This window comes from Sarcophilus harrisii, chromosome 3 (genome assembly GCF_902635505.1).
Source record: "Sarcophilus harrisii chromosome 3, mSarHar1.11, whole genome shotgun sequence".
Lineage (NCBI taxonomy): Eukaryota > Metazoa > Chordata > Mammalia > Dasyuromorphia > Dasyuridae > Sarcophilus > Sarcophilus harrisii.
The window spans coordinates 441836865-441857643 of NC_045428.1; the positions used below are offsets into that span (position 1 = coordinate 441836865).

General features: G+C 32.9%; 1 protein-coding gene across 2 annotated transcripts in view; it reads right to left on the minus strand.

The window, feature by feature from the left end:
- Positions 1-20779, minus strand: part of SGCG (sarcoglycan gamma) — a 242957-nt gene that overhangs the window by 186551 nt on the left and 35627 nt on the right. The window contains exon 2 of one of the 2 annotated variants that reach the window (XM_031960792.1): positions 9168-9362. In XM_031960792.1, the coding sequence (XP_031816652.1) occupies positions 9168-9362 (195 nt within the window). Of the gene's footprint in view, positions 1-9167; positions 9366-20779 lie in introns of both variants that reach the window. The other variant, XM_031960791.1, reaches the window with a different exon arrangement.

Consider the following 20779-nt stretch of genomic DNA (forward strand, 5'->3'; position numbering starts at 1 on the left):
AAATAAGACATTATATTCTCTACCAACTCTTTTCCCTTTCTTGTTTTCCTATTATCATAGCTGGCAATAACCACTGTCTGGTTGGCATCCTGAGGATATAACCTTGGCGTCATATTGGATACTTCTCTTTCCATCAATCATATTCAGTGATTATCCAAATCCTGCCAATTTTTCAGCTATAAACTGTTTTTACTCTTTCTATATGTGCAATCTACAGAAATAGCCTTGTAATTGACTTTCCTTCCTCTAGACTTCCTGCAATCCCGTCTTTGATTTAAACAAAATATATCCTCTCTAAGCATAATTTTATTATATAATTCCTTTTATTAGAGTCTTTTAACATTTTCTATTTCCTTTTCACAGAAAACTAATCTTTCTCTTAGACTTCACAGCTAGTACAAAATTCTGTCCTTCTCCTTCACTTATCTTTCTAACCTTCTCTCCCTCTGATACTTGAGCTTATGTTCTCTGCTCTAAAATTAGAAACTATTCGTCATCTCAACTATAGTATTATTCTGTTCTAGAAGACCTCCTTACAATTCTCTGGTTGACTCACACCCTTCTTTTGCTTTTAAAAATGTTTTGTCTTCTTTAGGAAGCCTTTGCGGACCAGTTTCATCTACTTCTTCAATAAATCACTCTCTCCTAAGTTTTACACACAAATTCATATTTGTGTTGGGTTAAGAACATAGTGTGATGGGATATTTTGGATTTACTGTGGCAATGGAGTAGATACAACTATCCAGTGGGATATATGGGTTGATTTCAGGTTGACTACTTGATCAGTAGTTCTTCATAGGAAAGGAAGTATTTGTGAAAATTAGCAACAAATTATCAGAAGTAGGAGGGAAGATACAATAAGAATATTGTATTTTAAAAACTTTAATATCTTGAGTTATATGAATTAACTTTTTATTTCTTTTAGATATACATGTCATAGAAAGGTATACTTCAGTTTTGAAAAAAAATCACATACTCTAGCATAGTAAAAAGCACAAAAAGAAATGCTCAATAAATATTTGGTGAATCAGTAAATATTTTGCATTCTATCACCTTGGCTGCTAGGTGTTTATTGTGATTAACAATTTGTATCCTTTAGAATGTTGGCTACTTAAGAATGGGAGTCCTATATTTGACTTCTCACATCACTTTCCATGATGCCTCATTTACATAAGTAAGAATAGGCAATCCACCTTAAAAAATTTAAAACTACTTCACATAAACACGACTATTTCTGAAAAATTACACAATATTTTATTCATAGGTTCTTATAGTGAGAGAGGATTCATGAATTAGTCTACTCAAACAAATAAGACTAGTCAAATCCTAGTCAAATCAACTTAACTGACTTTTTACATGGCATATTCAAGTTTACAACTTGTTTTGCATGTATTATTTTATTTTACTCTCACAACAATTGTACAAAATGGCTGCTAAAAGCGTTCTTTATTCCCATTTCACAGATGAGGAAATAAAATAAGAGGGTTTAAATATTTTGATCAGCTAGTCAGTCAAATAGCATTTATTAAAGCAGTTACTATGTGATAAGTATTGTACTAAGTGTAAACAGTTTGGAGGTATCAGAAGCAATATTTAAAACCAAGTATCTCCTCCCTCAAATATAATATGTTTTCTATTATATCACTCTATCTTATGTTTTTAGGCATTTTTTGTTACTTTAAATATAATTAATGCCCTACATTTAAGAATTTTAATTTTAAGAATGACAACTGCAATATCATTTGAATTTCATTTTCTCCATAAAGAAGGAAACTGGGATCAAGAATATTTAACACTATTCAACTGAAAAGTCAAATTCAGCCAAATATTTGGAGATATTTCTCCCAAATTTATATTTGGAAATTTCCTTTTTATAAATATGGTGAAACACTTATATTAAAGAACCAATTTGTGCCTCATCATCAGCGGATCAGCTTAAAAAACCAAGCATCTATTCTCTATGCAAGATGGTATACTATACATTATGGTCTCTCATTTATAAAGATATAAAAAAGCATAAGAAGTAATTATTCTTATCAAGGATTTTAAAATCTAGTTGAACAGAATGGCCTGAATGGTATTGTGGGTAATGAAAATGGCATAAGCAAAAGTGTAGATTTAGAAAAGTTAAGGTATACTTGAGGCATATAGATTAAAATAGTTTGGCTGGTGTGGAAGTTTTCCATGCAGAGAAAGTCAGAGAAAATTAAAACTGGGGCTAGACCATGTAGAACCTTCATTGGTAGCTGAAAATGTTCTAGATTTTCAAGTAATCTAATATCATTAGAATATAATGGTATTTGAAATAATTTTAATATATGTGAAACACAAACATTTATCATGCCATAATAGTATCATGCCATAATAGTAGTATTTTAGGAATAATTTTAAAATAATAAACAATATATTAAAATGTATCCTAGGGCAACTCAGGTGGCTCAGTGTATTCACTGCTCTGCCTAAGTCAGGAAGATCTTAGTTCAAATATGACATCACATACTGAGTAGCTGTGTGAACGTAGGCAAGTCATTTAACCCTGTTGGCCTCAGTTTCCTTATCTGAAAATAAGCCAGATTAAAAAATGGAAACCACTCTCATATGTTTGCCCAGAAAACTCCAAATAGAGGTCACTAAGAGTTGGATACAACTGAAATGACTAGGGAAAAAAAAATCCCAATTTCTTCAAAGCTCTAGAGGATTTTGAATGAACTGATATGATAATTGTATCATAATAAAATACTAGTCAAGTTTCAAGAGCTGGTGAAGTTATTAAACTTACATGAACTGGTGCTGAGTTAAATTTGTAGAACCAGAATTAAATTTTATAAAGTAACAGCAAGATGGATCAACTAATGATAATGACTTGGCTCTTTTCAGCAATATAGTGATACAAGACAATTCCAAAAGACTTGTCATGGGAAATGTCATCACATCCAAAGAAAGAATGAAGATTAAAGGATAATGTTTTAACTTTCCCTTTCTTTTTTGTGGCTTTTCCCTCTTGTTCTGATTGTTCTTTCAGGACATGACTACTATGGAAATATATTTAAAAGGACTGTAAATGTAACATATTAGATTGCTAGTTGTCTTGATGAGAAGGGAGGGAAGGAAGAGAGATAAAAATTTGAAACTCAGAATCTTACAAAATAAATATTAAAACTGTCATTATATGCAATTGGAAAAATATACTATTAAATAAAAAAGGAAGCTTAAATGCCATTCAGTATACTTATCTTGCTTTCATAATTTACTATAGGATCCTAGAGTCTTAAAAATCCTTATATTTATATAGTGTTTTACCCCCTCATTTTATAGATGAGAAAACAATGAGGCCTCAAAGAAGTAAAACCATTTGCTCAATTTATATAGCTCAAATGTGACTAATAAGATTCCTATTGTCTGATTCTACAACACTGCTTTTTCCACTATAAGATGTTTTTCCCCATATCACTGCTATTGTTTATCTTTTATCTAAAGAGATTCCCAAGTAGGGAGATTGTTAGAGCTTTTTGTTTTCATTCTAAATGAAAGACTTATTTGGAAACCTCTCCTCCACAGCCAATTTCTGATTCTCTCCCAAATGAGAAAGTTTAAGATTATTTTCAAATCGATGTTAGTGGCAGAATGAAATAGCTGGAGTAAGGGCCCTTTACTCAGGTTTAAATTCTGACTCTCCTATCTCATTAATTACATAATATTGGGTAAGTCATTTCACTATTCTAAATTTCCATTCCTCATAATTAAGGAATGGCTTAAAAAAGAGCAGTTTAAACAAAATGGAATTTTATTGTGCCATACGAAATAAAGAATATGATGGATTCATAGAAATATGGAGAGACATAATAATTGATGCAGAATTTATTTAGTTGAATTAGGAGAATAATTGATTGACATGACAATAAAATGATGGGAATAAATTATAAAATGACTCTTCTGCTCCCTATGTTCAAAGTGTTGTTCAGTCATCACTTCAAAAGCATTAGAATAAATCATACCTTCCATTCAGAGATAATGAACTAGATTCACATAGGATGTATCAGATCATGTAGAAACAAGGTGGATTAGTGATAGATTTGAGATTCAGAAACATTCTCAAACATGAGAATGTGTTGATTTATTTTTTCTTGATTATACATATTTGTTATAAAACAGTTTTTCTATGGGCTATTTGGAGGCCAAGGTGGTTGGTGGGGAAATGTTATATTATATAAAATCAAATAATTTTAATAAATGGTTCTTAAACAAATTAAGATAATTATATTGATATTCACTATAAACAGATCAAATTTAATTGAATTAAAACTTTTAGAAATTTAGAAAGGAGGAGGGATAAGATGATTTTTAAGGTCATTTTTAGCTCTATTTCTATCCAATTATTATTTTTTTTTTCCATCTTGGGTCTTCACATTCTGAAACATTCTCCTTGTAGCTGCCAAAGTAAGAGCCTTTTTTTCCAAGATTCACTTTGAGATTTGTTGAGATTTACATTTTATAGATATCTTTTATGTACCTGGCTATTTACATATTGTCCCCCAATAGAATGTCAGCTCCATGAGGACAGGGGGCATTTTTACCTTTTTTTTTTTTTTTTTTTTTTGTATCTCTAATTCTAAGCATAGTTCTTGCTTTTTGATTAACTCTCCATATCACTATCTTATTAGATAAAATCCAAGGGCTCTCTTTACTTTCTAGGGGGGAAAAAAAAACTCTTATTAGGATTTAAAGCTTTACTTTTCTAGCCATATTATATATTTCTCCCCTTCCCTTGCTCTATGATCTTATCAAACTTGTTTTTTCTTTTGCAATTTTTTACATAAAGTTAACTAGCATTTATTAAGTGCTATTATGTCCCAAATGCTATGCTAATTGCCTGACTGAAAAAAAAAATAACAATTCTTGCTTTTGAGCAGTTTGCAGTCTAATGGAGGAGATAACAGGCACACAACCAATATATAAAGAAAATACAAACAGGATAGATTGGTGATAATTAAAAGGATGAAGCTATGATTAAGGAAAACTGGGAAAGGCTTCTTGTAGAAAAGTGAGACTTTAGCTGAGACTTAAAGGATACTGGGGAGACCAGGAGGCAGAGATGAGGGAGGACATTCCAGGAACAATGAGTACAAATGTTCCAGGTGCAACTATCTCTCCTCTGTATTCCTTTACAATAGAAGTGGAATGCACTCTCTCATTCCATAAAATTACAGATTTAGAGATGACAAAGGGGCTCAGAAGACATCAAGTCCATCCCCATTAGAGATGAAAACATTAAAGTCCAGAGAGATTAAATGATTTTTCTAAGGTCCCACACTGGTAAATATAAGAGGTAGGGCTGGAAATTAGGTCTTTTCTCAAAGCTTCTCAGTTCCTTTAAGAATGCTCAGATCTTATCTTTTACACAAAGCCTTTCCTTCAATTGCTAGCTTCCTCTATCATTTCTTTGCATTTATTCTCTATCTACTTAGATATGTATATGTTGTAAGTAGGATTAATTAACATAAGGATTAATTTTATGTTTCTAGTGTCTAACATAACACCTGACACACACTAGGTGCTTAAGAAGTACTTGTTGGCTGAATTGATTTAACTCTTAATTTTAATTCCTTAGATCCTGCTCAGAGCCTGTGACTGCTTCTGAAAAAAACCAAAAACGTAAAATTGGGATCTTTTAATGTTTTGCCATGTAAATAATTTTCTGGGCAATACAATGTTTTCTAAAACCAAGCAACTTTAGATTTTATTGCTAAATATTGGTAATTACTTTTATTATTTATATTTTTGTTTAAAACAAAACTCCCTCAAAGAAATTTAACTTCAGGGTTTTTTTCATTTGATCTAATCTCCCTAAAGGAAAATGGTATCCTATTCAATAGCTGCTGAGGAAAAATGGAAAACAATTGTTACAGATATTAGGTTTAGATACATTTTTTATTGCATCAACTCTTAGTAAATTGTAAAAAAAAGATTATATTTTCAAACAATTATAGGGGAACAAAAGTAAGTATCTTGTACAAGAATGGATAGGGGATATTCCTATACAAATAAGAAGGTAGTGGTGATTGCAAAAGATAAAATAGAGAATTTTGATTAAGTAAAGTAAAAGAATTTTCATGTGATTGAAACTAACAAACCCAGAATTAAAAGAGGCACTACTCTGGGAAAAAAAATGGGAAAAAAAAAAAAAAAACTTTTCATTAAATATCTCTGAGAAAAGCCTATAATACAATCTATAGAAAGTTGACCAAAAATATCATAAAACCTAGAACCATTCACCCATAGATGAGTGACCAAAGAATATTAACAATTTCCAAAGGAAGAATTACACATTTCAAAAAAAAAAATGTGAAAGCTCCAAAAAGAGAAATACAGATCAAATCAGGGGTTTCATATTATGTAGCTAGCAAACTGGCAAAGTGACCAAAGATGAAAATATTCAATTTTAGAGGATCTACAAGAAGATGGGCTCTCTACTACACTACTAATAGAGCTGTGAATTGATCCAAATATTTTGGGAAAAAGTTTAAAATAAAAAAGTCACTAAATTTTTCCTGATACTGAACATCAGGTCAAAAATTGAAAGACCCTATATGTACACCAACATTTTTCTATGAATAGTATTCATAGTAGTAAAACTAGAAACAAAGTTGGTGAATCATTTGGGAAATGGCTGAAAAGAACTGATAATGAATGTGAAAGAATATTTGGGTGCTGTAAAAAATCACAGATAAGGAATTAATATGGAAAAAATATAAGAACCAGGTGAATAGTATGCATAACAACTGCTCTAAATAAAATAACATTAAAAGTACATGAATTGTGATTAATTGTAAATGACTAAGTGTGATCCAGGGATGATGCTAAAATACACTTCTCTAGAAAGGGAAGCAAGAAACTAAGGCAGTATGCATATTTTGTCCCTATGTATGTTGATTTTGCTTCATTGTTTTTGTTTTTTACAAGGTAAGTTTACAAAAAGTAGGGCATAAAACATTTACAAAAGGTGCCCATAACATTAAAAGGAATTAAGTAAATTAATGAATAAAACTGAATCCTTCATTTAATAGGCATCTGTGGGTAAGTAACTTCACATCTCTGATCTCATCTACCTCAGAAAGTTATTGTAAAGAAGGTCCTATATAAACCTTAAAATACTATGGAAATGTAAATTATCTACACAGATTATTATTATTTCCACTGAGACCACTTTGATACTTGATATGGTATGAAAGGGAAACTAGGCTTTCAAAGGCAATGCCAATAGAGCCACAGAATCTGGCAGATCTTATTCAAGTGAGGAATGGGTTGAGTGTGGACCCAATGACAGATGCCTATTGCCTAGGGACCAGTTTATGTAGTTGAGAAAAATTCATCATCTGCATTGCCATAGCAACCTGCAAAGAACTTCTATGAATTAATAATTAGCTAAAGAAGTTAAGATGTGCATTGGTGGAAAGGAATGCCCAGTGAAATCAATTATCCTTAAAATATCATAGCATTCAATTATTATTAGTAATAATAATACTGATAATAATACATGAACTAAGTCAAAGTTTAGGGACTTAAAATATTAGGTTCCTTCAAAAGAATGAAGCAGTCTGCCAAAATGGGAGAGACATCAAGTATTATAATTTAGCCAGAACAAAATAGCATGCTACCATATTTTATTCAAGTTCTCCTACTCTCCACTAAATAGTGTCTTTCTTCCTTTTTCTTACCATTAGTGTAAGGGCAGAAAAAATGAACCAAACTTCTAAGGTTATGAAGTGTTTCCCAAAATTGAGATTGACTGTCAATGGTGGAGCCACCCTACTAATATGCAACACTTAATGAAAGAAGATAACACCAGACCTTTTCCTGCTGACTTTCCTTTTTTCTTCAATTACATTAATAGCAAGACATATTCTGGGCCATTCAGGGGAAAGGGGAATGAATCCATCATTTAGCAATTTCATTTGACTGAGATAGGATAATCTTTTCTCATTGGTGTTAGCAACAATTTGGGAGTGTAGTAAAAATAGGCCTTGCATTATTTTCCTCCATTAAATAGTTCAGGTAGGCAGGATGGGTTCTACTGTTGACATAATAGCTAATCTCAATTTTAGAAAAAGATAAAATCTAGAAATTATTTACATACTAATTACAATAGTAATTTACATACTAGAGAACCTGTGTACATAAAACATGTACATAGTTAATATCAATATTACTACTCCTAAGATCAATGTAAGTGGTTAGAACTTGAATGACAGGGGAAGTTAAATGGTACAGTGGATAGAATAATGCCCCTGGAGTCAGGGGGATCTGAGATGAAATCAGGTCTCAGCCACTTAACACTTATTATCTGTGGGACCCTGGACAAATCATTTAACCCTGATTGAAGAAGAAGAAGAAGAAGAAGAAGAAGAAGAAGAAGAAGAAGAAGAAGAAGAAGAAGAAGAAGAAAGAGCTGAATGACTTTAATGAACAGGAAGAATAGAGAAAAGCATTTTTTTTTTAAATGAAAAATCCATTTGTCTTATTACCAGATCATAGAATACAGGTAAGAACAAATTACCTTAATTATGTTATTTTTGAAGAATTTTTCCCATTTTCTGATTAAAACTCCCTTTTACAGATTTTTAAACTTTTATATTAAAATTACTACTTTAGTTAAATATTATAAAAGTTTTAGTATGTACTATAATATAGAGGTATTTAGGCTTCTTTGAAATATATAGATATTTTAAAAAGCTGTGTGCATTCTCTTTGGAATTTATTAGCTAAATCAATCTTGGATTGAGGAAAATTGCTGATTAGAAATTAGAATTAAGAAAGTGAGCAGGTTACATCTAAATGCAAATGAACTAAATATAGAAAAAAGGGCAAGGCTGAAATACCCTTGAAACATAACTGTTTCAATCAATGAGAAAAATCATGATTGCCATCAGAAACTAACAGAAGACATACAAAAATCTATAATTCATAGTGAGATGAAAACTGCAAAAGAGAAATATAATATGTATAAATCCCAGAGGAACTGGAAAATACTCACTGAAGTAAGAAAGAACAAACCTAAAACAGAGACAGATGCTAGTATATATATATAACCCAGATGAAGTGCTAGTCAAAGGGGAAAAAAGTTTCCCAAGGTGTAGAAAAAGAAATGGGAAATTAAAGAAGATACTTACTGGAGAAAACCACATGACTTTAAGAATCCAAATTGTCAGAGCAAAATTCACAACTAAGATGATAAGCAGGAGAAGGACAAATAGGTAGAGGCAGCGCTTCCTCCAGCCATAAATGCCAATTTTGTAGACATACTGGTTCTCTGGCCTCTCTAGGCTTGTGCCTTGTGTTGTTGTAGTGTACTGTTCACGTACCATCTGCTACAAAAAAAGAAAAAAAAACTCTCATTAGTTATTAATAAAAAGCCAATAAACCAAATGCATGATATCAAGAGATAAAAATATTTGAAAAGCTATAATCATATATGGTAAGAGGCCAACCAAATATGATAAACAGTATTTACCATGGCTTATAATTAGCAGATACAAAATATTTTTATTGTAAATATCAAATTGTGTTCATATATGTAAGTATAATTTTACATTTCTATAGCAGAGAACTTAATTTACCATAATGCTATTTCATTATGAAAATGAGGTTTATAAGAAATTAATAACGTATAATATCATACTTGTCACATATTTCTAAAAATTAAAAAGATTAAACACATTACAAGTTTTTATATGCCCTGGCCAAAGATGGAGTCAAGATTTAATTCTAAATCTATTTTTGGTGTATTTTTGCAAGACAATTTCCTTTACCATAAGGTAATAATAATAAGGAAATAATAAACTCATATCATAAAGGACATATGCAATTTTAAAAAATTAAATCCTATTTTAAATTTTCAAAAAAAATGTGGAATTTTAAGGCAATTTTAATAGACTTGTGGTGGAAAGAACCATCCACATTCAGAAAGAGAACCATGAAGACTGAATATGGATCAAAACTTCAAAATCAAAATCAAACATCTTTTCACCTTTAATTGTTGATATTGATTGCTTGGCTTTTTTTTTTCCTTGTGGTTTTTTTTTTTTTTTAACTGTTTGATCTGATTTTTCTTGTGCAGCATGATGAATATGGAAATATGTTTAGAAGAATTGCATATGTTTAATCTTGCTGTCTAGGGGAGGAGAGGAAGAAGGAGAAAAAATTGGAACACGAGGTTTTGCAAAGGTGAATGTTGAAAACTATTTTTTCATGTATTTAAATCTAGTTTCTTTCTGGAATACTCAAATGGATTTGAGATCTCAATATTTTTCATATTACCTCTATCAAGGCAGAACTCACATCCTTAGTTCCTGCCCATTCTAAGGGATTCTTGTTCTTTTCCCCCCCATAATTTCACCAAAGAAGTTCCAAAGAATATGCTGGGCACAAAGACTAGTCAACCATTTATTCCTCTCTTTAGCCATATAACTAGCCCATCTTCTTTTTTGTTCATACATTCCCTCAATAACATTCTTTTCTGCTATTATTTGTCAGAATTACTTATTTATTATGTATTTCAGGCTTCTCACACCTACCCATTGTCCTGAGTGATAATCTGTTTTTAAGTCTTCAGAAACTGTAATATTCTTTAACATATAATCAAATAGAAACATTTGATGAATGTTAATGTAATCGGTTCCTTTGCTGTGCTCTTAACTGGTATGAATGATTATTTGCCTTATGGCCAGAAAGGCCTGAAAACAGAGAAACTTGGAAGTAAAGTGCTTATAACTGATATAATAATAGAGGCAGCTAGGTGGTACAGTAGAGATAGTACTTGTCCTGGAATCAGGAAGACCTGAATTAAAATCCTGTATAAATTTTGATGGAAAGAAGGGATTCTAAGAGGCTGGGAAAAGGTGTGGGGAAGTACATTTCCAGGTACAGAGCATAGCCAGTACTAGGGCACAGAATGAGAAATAGAATGTTATGAGTGGGGAACTATGAGAAAGCCAATTTGTTTGGACCATAAAATATGGGCAGGGAGGTGATATGTAATAAATTTGGAAAGGAAGGTTGAGGACAGATAGGTGAAGAAATTTAAAAGTTAAATATAATGACTTAAACTTTAACCTACAGAGAGCAGAAAGATAAGTGAGATGGTAAGACTTGAGCTTTTGGAAAATCCCTTTGACAAATGTTAAGAGAATTTGGTAGGTTGGTGGTGCACTGGATAGAGTTTTGAGCCTGGAATAAGGAAAGATTCTCTTTCTGAGTTCAAATCTGACCTCAGATATTTACTAGCTGTGTGATCCCAGGTAAATCATCAAACCCTCTTCTATTTCTTCCTCTATAACCATTCCAAAATCCCAAATGGGATTACAAAGAGTTGGATTTGATCGAAAATGATTGAACAAGAGGATAGCTTAGAGGGAAGGGGTTGGGGCAGAGAAATCAATTAGGTGGTTTTGGAAGAAATCTGGCTAAAAGATGATAAGGGCATTAGTGAAAGTGGTGACCATATAAGTGTACAAAAAAAGTGTGGAGATAGAAATGATAAGCTTTAATGACTATATATGTAGGGTGATTTAGATTGAGGAGTTAAAAATGATGCCAAATTTGTGAACTAGGGTGACTAAAAAGAAATGGTATTTTCTACATGAAGCCTTTCTTGATTTTTTCAATTGTTATCACTCTACCCACTCAAAAACTTTACCTCATATTTATCTTGTATATCATTATTTATGTGTATATTTTTTGTCTGTATGACCAAAACTTTGAGAGCAGAGAGTATTTCAGTTTTATACTCCCAGTACCTAAAACAAGGGGCTCTTAATTTGGAATCCATGAATTGGTTTAAAGATAATTGGTAACTTTCTTTGTAATGTTATATTACAAACTTTATATTATGTATTAAATTTTGAGAAGGAAGTCCATGGGTTTACCAGACTTCCATAGGGATTCATGATGCAAAACAGAGTTAAGAAATCCTGGCCTAGATGTTTGTTGATCAAGAGAACCATAATAAGAGATAACTAAATATTCCAGGAAATGTTTACTATTGCTTGGGATACACAAGAAAATCAGTTGGTTTACCAATTTATTTACTTGACTCTCCAAGGAGAACACGTGAGATATCTTTTCATCAACTTATACCTTTGTTCAAGTTTCAGGTATAACATGAATGATAGGATGACTATAATTTACTTCCTCCAATAGCATTTTTCATTCATTTAGTTATTTGACAAGGATCTCAACCTTATAGTTCCAACAGCTAAATTAGAGTCTAGTAACAATATTAAAATCTAGTGGTTCTTGCTACCCTCTACATTTCTCCCCCTTAATCCCCTGCTGCTCTTTCATTGATATTGAAGAAGTAGAAAGGGGCCATTTTGTATTTTCCTTTGTTTTATAGGTTGCCATGACCAATTCATTATCAGCTGGCCAGACTCCTGTTGGTGTTTCTCTGTACCTAGCAGAATTGGTCTTTAGAAAGCTGACTCTGTCTGTCACTAAGACTCTATTGAAAATTTTTTATTTTAGGAGGCAACTGGGGTCAAGTGATTTGCCCAAGGTCACATAGCTAATAAGTGTCAAGTGTCTAAGGCCATATTTAAAATGATATCTGAATCCAGGGCAGGTACTTTACCCATGCTATCATGTAGCTGTCTTTATTTAAAACATTTCTATCATAATTGATGCTGTCAGTACTTTCATTTTATCACCATAGCCTGTAAAAACTCAGGACCACCTTCACATCATGGAAAGACAACAGAGAAAAACTTTGTAGAGAGATATTCAGAGCATAATTGGTTAAATTATTACATCTGCCTTTACTCTCTCTCTTTCCAAGACAGAGAAGGCAGCCTGGGCCATTCATTAAAGCTCAAATTAATTCTGCATAAGAACAACTTAAGTTGTTTAACAATAACAACAGTTGGCAACATCTGTTTCAACTCCACTGATGCAAAAGAGTAAAATGCATTGAACAAATGTTTGGAAATAATCCATGTGCTATTTATTAGTTAGGTGATTCCATTCCAGAAGCAAAATGAATTGAAAATGACATGAGATCCAGTTTCCTACAATTAAATATCTACAATTAAGATTTCTTGAAGACAAACTTAATTGAATACAATTCAATTCACAGAGGATTCACTGAGATTTTGATTTTGCTCCTGGGAATAAGATCAATGTACCCAGCACTCTCAATTTTACAAACCACAATTAAATTATATCATTGCTGAACTGCTAAATTTAAGCAAACTCATTTTAAAAATTTTTATGAGATTCTTGCAATTACCCTCTGTTTATAAAGCAGTAAGGAATTCTGAAGGATTTGAAATAATACATATAAATTTACAATCTGAATATATATCTAATTTTCTCTCACATTGATGTTTATGGAAATGACTAAAATTTCAACTATTTACCAGACATTATTTTATATCATTTTCTTAACAATTACTGCTGACTGTGAACATAATAATATGTGAAAATATAGGATTTCAGAGATACACTTCAATGAGTTTCTCAGTCAGAATAAGTGGCTTAATGTCAATCATGAAAAACTACTGTATGGATGTCAATAACCATTTTCCCTTTCTCCAAAGAAACACTGAAAATAAATCTGCACTACAACATGCCAATATCTGATTATAAAGACAGTGAATCATTAGCAAGACAAAATGTGAAATAGACTTCCCTGAATTATAGAGAAGATATACAATTATATTTCAGGGATGGTTTAAAAGAAGTCCTGCTTAAATAGAGGGCAATGATTTAGGACTTTTTATACTCACATCATTTTCTGAAACTCTAATTAAAAAATGCTGCTATTCTTGAATTCCAGAATTAGAAAGGGGATTGAGGCCATTTAGTCTAAGCTGTACTTCACCAAGAATTCTCTTTCCATCACACCTGACAAATAACCTTCCAGACTTAATAATATTTATTTTCCCCCATTTATATGTGAAAATAATTTTTAAACATTCTTTTGATTGAGGTCCAAATTCTATTTCCCACTTTTCTCTTTCCCCTTGCCCTTGATATGGTAAGCAATGTAAGTTATGTATGTGCAATCAGGTACAACATTTCTATATTTTCCATAGGAAGACTCGAATGAAAAAAGAAAAAAAAAGATAAAGGAAATAAGGTACAAAGAAACAGTGAAAAATAGTATGCTTCAGTCTATTCTCAGACAATATCAGTTCTTTCTGTGGAGCTGGATAATATGGTTCATCATTAGTCCTTTGGAATTGTCTTGGATCATTGTATTTCTGAGGATAGCATAGTCATTTCCAGTTCTCCATTGTACAATATTGCTATTAATGTATACAATGTTCTTCTGGTTATGCTTACTTCATTTTGCATATGTTTCTGTAAATATTTCCAGGCCTTTATGAAATCTGACTAGTAATCATTTCTTATAGCACAATTATATTCTTTCACAACCATATGTCATATCTTGTTTAGCCACTGACCAATTGATGGGCAGACCTTTGATTTCCAATTCTTAGCTACTACAAAAAGAACTATCATAAATAATTTTTGTACAAACTGCCCCCCCCCCCCAATCTTTTTGTTTTATCTCTTTGGTATACAGACTTTCAGACTTTTCTTGAAGACTCTTAAGTGAAGGGGAATGCACTATCTACTATGACAGTCTAGTCCATTTTTGTTGGTGTTGAACCATTTCAATTATGTCCAACTCTCTGTGACATTTTTTGGGGTTTTCTTGGCAAAGACACTGAGGTGGTTTGCCATTTGTTTCTCTAGTTCATTTTACAGATGAGGAAATTGAGTTGAATAGGATTAAGTGACTTGTTCAGGGTTATATGGCTAGTAAGGGTCTGAGACTGGATTTGAACTACCATCGTCCTAACTCCAAGATTGTCCCACTTTTCATTGCATCACCAAGCTGCCCAATCCACTTTTAGATCACAATAATTATTAGGAAGATTTTTCTTACATGATGTCTAAATCTGTCTCTTTGAAACATTCCCTCATTGATTTTATTTCTGTACTCTGAGTCTAAGCAGATGTCTAATTTCTCTTTCACTTTCAAATATTGTCCTTACCCCACCAGCTTTTGTCTTTTCTAGTCTAAATATCGCAGTTCTTTCAGCTAATACTTCTATTACATGAGTTCAATGCCCTTTGCCATTTGGTCACTTTTTTCTAAACATTTTTTAATTTGTCAATATCTATTTTACTATGTTGCACCCCAAAGTGAACAGAATATTCCACATGTACTCTGGTCAAGGCAAAATACAATAGTAATGTATTCTTTTTTGCATTACCATTTTTGATCATTATAGCTCACTATTTGTTGATTCATTGAATTTCAGTCCAGTGAAACCTTCGGTGTATAAATAAATTTCTCTTAGTCATATTTCACCCATCTTGTCTTTGACTTTAGAAGCTGAACTATAAGACTTTATCACAATACCCATGAAATTTCAATTTGACCCAGTATCCTAACCTGTCAAGATCTTTTAAAATCCTTCTCAGCTTTGGTCACCTGTAAATTTCCTAAGCATTGTCTATACCTTTATCAAATACCTGATAAAAATATTAGCATCAGAGAAGAACTCATTTAGAGACTTCCTTCTCAATGGCACTGAACTATCAACAACAATTCTTCAAGTATTTTATTTCAACCAGCATTATGCTATATAAAACAAGCATAGTGGGCAGCTAGGTGGCGCAGTGGATAGAGCATCAGCCCTGAAGTAAGGAGGACCTGAGTTCGGATTTGAACTCAGACACTTAACATTTCCTAGCTGTGTGACCCTATGCAAGTCACTTGACCCCAATTGCCTTAGCCAAAAAAACCCCCAAATAAGTAGGCATTGCCTTAGATTTTTCTTATATTACAATTATAACACTCAGAATTGATATCTATGTTGTAAAAATCTCTAGTTTCTGAATCAATGCTGAACCTGTATAGCTTCCCTGATGTTGACTTTTTTGCTACCCACAATCCCCATTTTCTGGCCTTCCGTTGTTTCCTTGTCAGTGCCAGGAGGCTGTAATTTAAAAGAACAGAGCTGTTTGAAAGAAAATTACACACTTTGCCCATGTGGAAGACTGGGGCTTTATCTCCAAGCAGGGACATGTTGCACAGAACATGGAATATTCATATATACAAAAAATTCTCAATGGAAAATTCTCATGGATAGAATCCATAGAGACATCTTCCTGGTTAAGAGATCAGATGAATACCAGAGAAAAGATATGTTATCTACCCATAATTGTTAGATGTCTGCATGATAGTCAATTCCTTTTCTTCATCATTTAGCATTAGCATTAGACTTTGTACTGAAGTTAAAAAGACCCATTAGAGCCTGATGGAGTTGATGACTAGAGCTCATTCTAGATATAGGGAAGGAAGTAGGAAGTATATTTTATAAAGAAAAGACAATCACCTTATGGATTAGGAGTATAGGAATAAGGAGGCTAAAAAGGGAGCTACTTATAAAGGACCACTTAAGTATTAATCTTACCAATTGAACATAGTAAGATCTCAAACTAATGCATTTCAACAATACAGTATATTCTCTTCTAGCTTATCAAGCATATTTGTTCATTATTAGTAGATTATAACTTACAGTAGACATATAAGGGATCAGGTTTCTTCTAGAGAAAAGAAAATGATGGAAAACATGCACCATCTTTGTAGGAAGAATTCAAGCCTTCCTTAATACTCTCTGGGGGTAGGGATAAGAGTGGAACTGGAGGCTAGGAATGCGATTAATCCCTTATGAAACCCATGAGAGAAAGACTTTCAGAGAGTTCTGTGATAACAGAACCACTCCACTTGAGTAGACATTAATTTATTCTGTTTAGCTCAACTCAAGGATAAAATCTCATTTACAATAATTTTATCTAGAATGGGTTTGCTTCAACTCAGGGCACTTCTATGAAACTTTATTTTGATGTTTCATAACTTGAACATATATTTTTCATAAGCTAAATACATGGATGTTTTGTTTTCAGAAAGAGTCCACTTTACATTTTAGAACAATAATATATGCTGGTATTTTTTAAGGTAGGGACTTCAAGAAATCACGATATCTGGCCTTAGGCCATTGGGTAAGCAACTCTGGTCAGCAACTATAAAAGTAATTTTATTTTATACAGTTAAGTGAAGAATAGACTTGAATAATCATAGTTATTTAGTAAAGCAAAGTTTATGTAATCACTCATTTAATTTCCCAAAGACTTCACTCCTCTATTTGAATATTTTAATTTGGAAGGCACTTTTGCCATGCTATATAGTAACAGGACATTACCATATCAAAAGCAGACCTTTGAAACGGTTCATTTAAATTATGAAGGAATATAGAAGTTGTGAACACTTTTATGAAGTATATGAAATTATTTGAACAAGACAGACATTTCCATTTTATCAAATATACTTAGGTATATTAATTCAGCCAAATCAACCTCAGGAATTTAAAATATTGGGCTCTGAACATGGCACCAATTTTATGCACTCTTCCCCTCTCTTTTTTCCTTTTTTCTTTTAATCCTGAAAGGAATAGTGTTACTTTTCCCATTAACATATTTTAGGTTGTGAATACATTAGATGAAAGAAAGAAAACACAAATAGGAGCTATTACTATTAATACATTACTTTTACATAAAAAAATAAGTTTTATAGAAAAAATTAAATTGATTCTTTGGGATTCAATTTAAGTCATGACTGTAAATCTATTTGATTTAAATCAAATATACCCTGGATAAAAGTGTATTTTATTTTTATAGGTGTTTATAAGTAAGTAATATCTTACATTTGTTTAGCATTTGGTTACAAATTATTTAACACATATAAACTTATTTGATCTTCTCAACAATCTTATGAAGGGAGGTAGAACAAGTATTATTAACTTTATTCTACAAATGAGGAAACTGAGGATTGCAGATATTTAGTAACTTGTCCAGAGTGATCAGTGGCAACTTTCAGTTCTTGGTTTTCTGAGCTTTAAACTCAGTGATTTTCTTTATTGGACAAAAATATATTTCTAAAATGGTTCATGCTTAGTCATGAAATGTATCAAAATTTGCATGTATCATGGAATTCAGGACCATAGATTTTGGGCTCAAAGAAGCATTAGATGTGATTGAATCCAACCCCTCCTTTTATACATGAGGGAAATGAGGCAGAGGTAGGTTGAGTGACTTGTCTAGGAAAACAAAGTTGGACTTACAACTAGGTTTTCCTGACATCAATGACTTTTTAACTAAATGCTTGTTCTGATTTCTCATCATGTTTTGGGGCTAGAAATGAATTCCAGACTGACAAGACTATATCATCAAAATTTTGGCTGACCCTACAATAAAATGGAAAAGCTAAATAGGGCTCAGTGAACAGACTCTGCCTGTTATCTGTAAACCTGCTTAAATACATTCAGAAATGTTTGCCAGATTGATTGTAGTAGGTTTTTTTTTTTTTTTTTTGCCTGCTTACACCAAGTGGCAAAGATCATACACCAAGTCATAGATGGATTTCAATACATGCTAGGGGAGATAGTACCCTTTTTATTCCTACTTGTTTCTCTCATAATTTCTTTTCTTTATCAGTTAATATCTAATTCCATATCAAATATCCTTAATATTAGCAAGAAAGTTGTGTGAGAGTGTTACCTCTTATACTGTTATCTATTTATAACACTTTTCTATGAGGGCAACATTTATCTATGAGGGTAATACCATACCACTAAAAACTTACTGTCAATACACTACTTAGTTTTTTTTTTTTAATTTATCTAAATGCACCTATGATTTCATGAATATATATCACTTCCATGAGGAGCTTCTTCTAATAAGAAGATTGGCACTTGCTCCATAATTTATAGTTTTAGAGACTTGCCTAGGTTTTGATATATCTTTATTGAATATATAATACAAAAGAAAACTTTCCTTAAAATTAGAGGTATTCAAAAGAAGAATGAGGAATTGCTTTAGGAAGAAGAGGGTACCTTCTGCCAAACATTTCCCCCAATGTGGATGATTACATGCTATGTATGTGGTGGAAAGAATTGTTGCTCAGATATAGGTTGGATCATTTAGAGTCATTTAAAATGAACCAGAGTGTCAGTGTCCTTTGAAAGAGGTCAAATAGACAGGATGAAAATTCTGTTTAGTAAATAAAATGCAAATTTTAAAGATATAAATAAAAAAGTATCATAAGATTTATATTGGCTCATAGAATTAAAATTGAAAAGGATCTAAGAGGCTATCTAGTCCAACTTCCTCATTTTAGAGATAGGGAAGTAGTGATCTAGGAAAATTGAATGAGTTGCCTGAGATCACAAGAGTAGTAATCCTTAAGCCAAGTCCTATGATGCTAGAGCTCTATTCATATTCTTCTTCACTCGTTTTCTTACTCATGCCTGATACTTTATAACCTCCTTTGGAGTTTTCTTGGCAAAGATATGAGAGTACTTCTCTTAATGGGACATTCTGGGACCCATGGGAACTTTTAGACCACTTGACCTACTTGAGCCCTAAGCTGTGTTCCTAGGATGGCCTGCTAGCTTAGCTCTTCCCTGAATGCCCTGTGGAGGGGTTCACATCAGTATTAGAGTTTGCTCCCTGACAGCTGTTCCTATCTGGCACACTCCCTATGTTTGCAGTTTTTTTCCTTGGGATTCCTCCTAAGCCAGGGTATTTGGGTTGGGAGCCCTGCCTTTCCCCACATCCATTGGCCTGTGTTGTCATTGCCAGTAAAGGCATCCATTCCTTCCAGCTATTGCTTGGAGACATGGCCACCAGTCCTCCCAGTACACCTTTTCTGCAATAGAGAGAGACCCCTCAAACCCAGTGGATAAAAGCCCTGGACTATTTCTATTTTCTTGTCCTTTGCCCCCTTTAATTAGCACCCCATAGTGGGTCCTGGGGACATTGAGTAATGAGAAAGCCCAGGGGTTAGAGTAGCTCTTTGTTGGATTGGTGATTCTATCCTTGATCCCAGCTGAAATCCTTTAGCCCCTCAGGTAGGCAGCAAGGCCAAGGGTCTGGCCCAGTAGAGCTGAGGACCCAGGGGTCCTGCCTCCCCACCCCTCCTCAGGCTCTTGCGAGTGCACCTCCCTCCGTCACTGCTCCATATCTGGTGGCAGCGGAATCTCCCTCTGAAAAGCTTCCCTTACACTACTACAATGACAGCTCACAAACCTCTGTCGGGGGAGGGCAGCTGAGTTCTGGCCCCACTCCTGATCAGGACCATGTGAAAGAAGCTCAGACATGGGCCTTCCTCCCCCCACTTAGGCAGTGTCTCTGTTACAGATAACTTTTTGTTAACTGAATATTATGTTTTTTTCATGGACCAATTTTTTTTTCGTACTGTCTCATTATAGATGTCACCCACTTTTAATAAAAGCATCTTCTGAAAAAAAAAAGATGAAAGCAGTTTGCCATTTCCTTTTCCAGTTCATTTTATAGATGAGGAAACAGAGCAAATGAGATTAACCGATTTAAACTCAAAAATCCACCTCACAGGGTAATTTTTTTTAGCTTACAAAAATTTAGTTAGGGAAAAAATTAATTTCATTTAATTTCCTTTTAGCCCAGAATACATAGAAATGATGGTGAAGTAAAGAAGAACTTCATTAAAATAGAATCTGACTTGGACATCATTTAGGGAGATGGGGCTAATTACCCCAACAATACTATCTTTTAAAAATTAACATTAATACAAATAATAATAAAAATACTTCAAAGAGCTCTGATTTCACAAGGCTGTGTAATCTTGTCACTGATCCAGGACATAATCTTGAAGACTTAATAAATTTGAGAA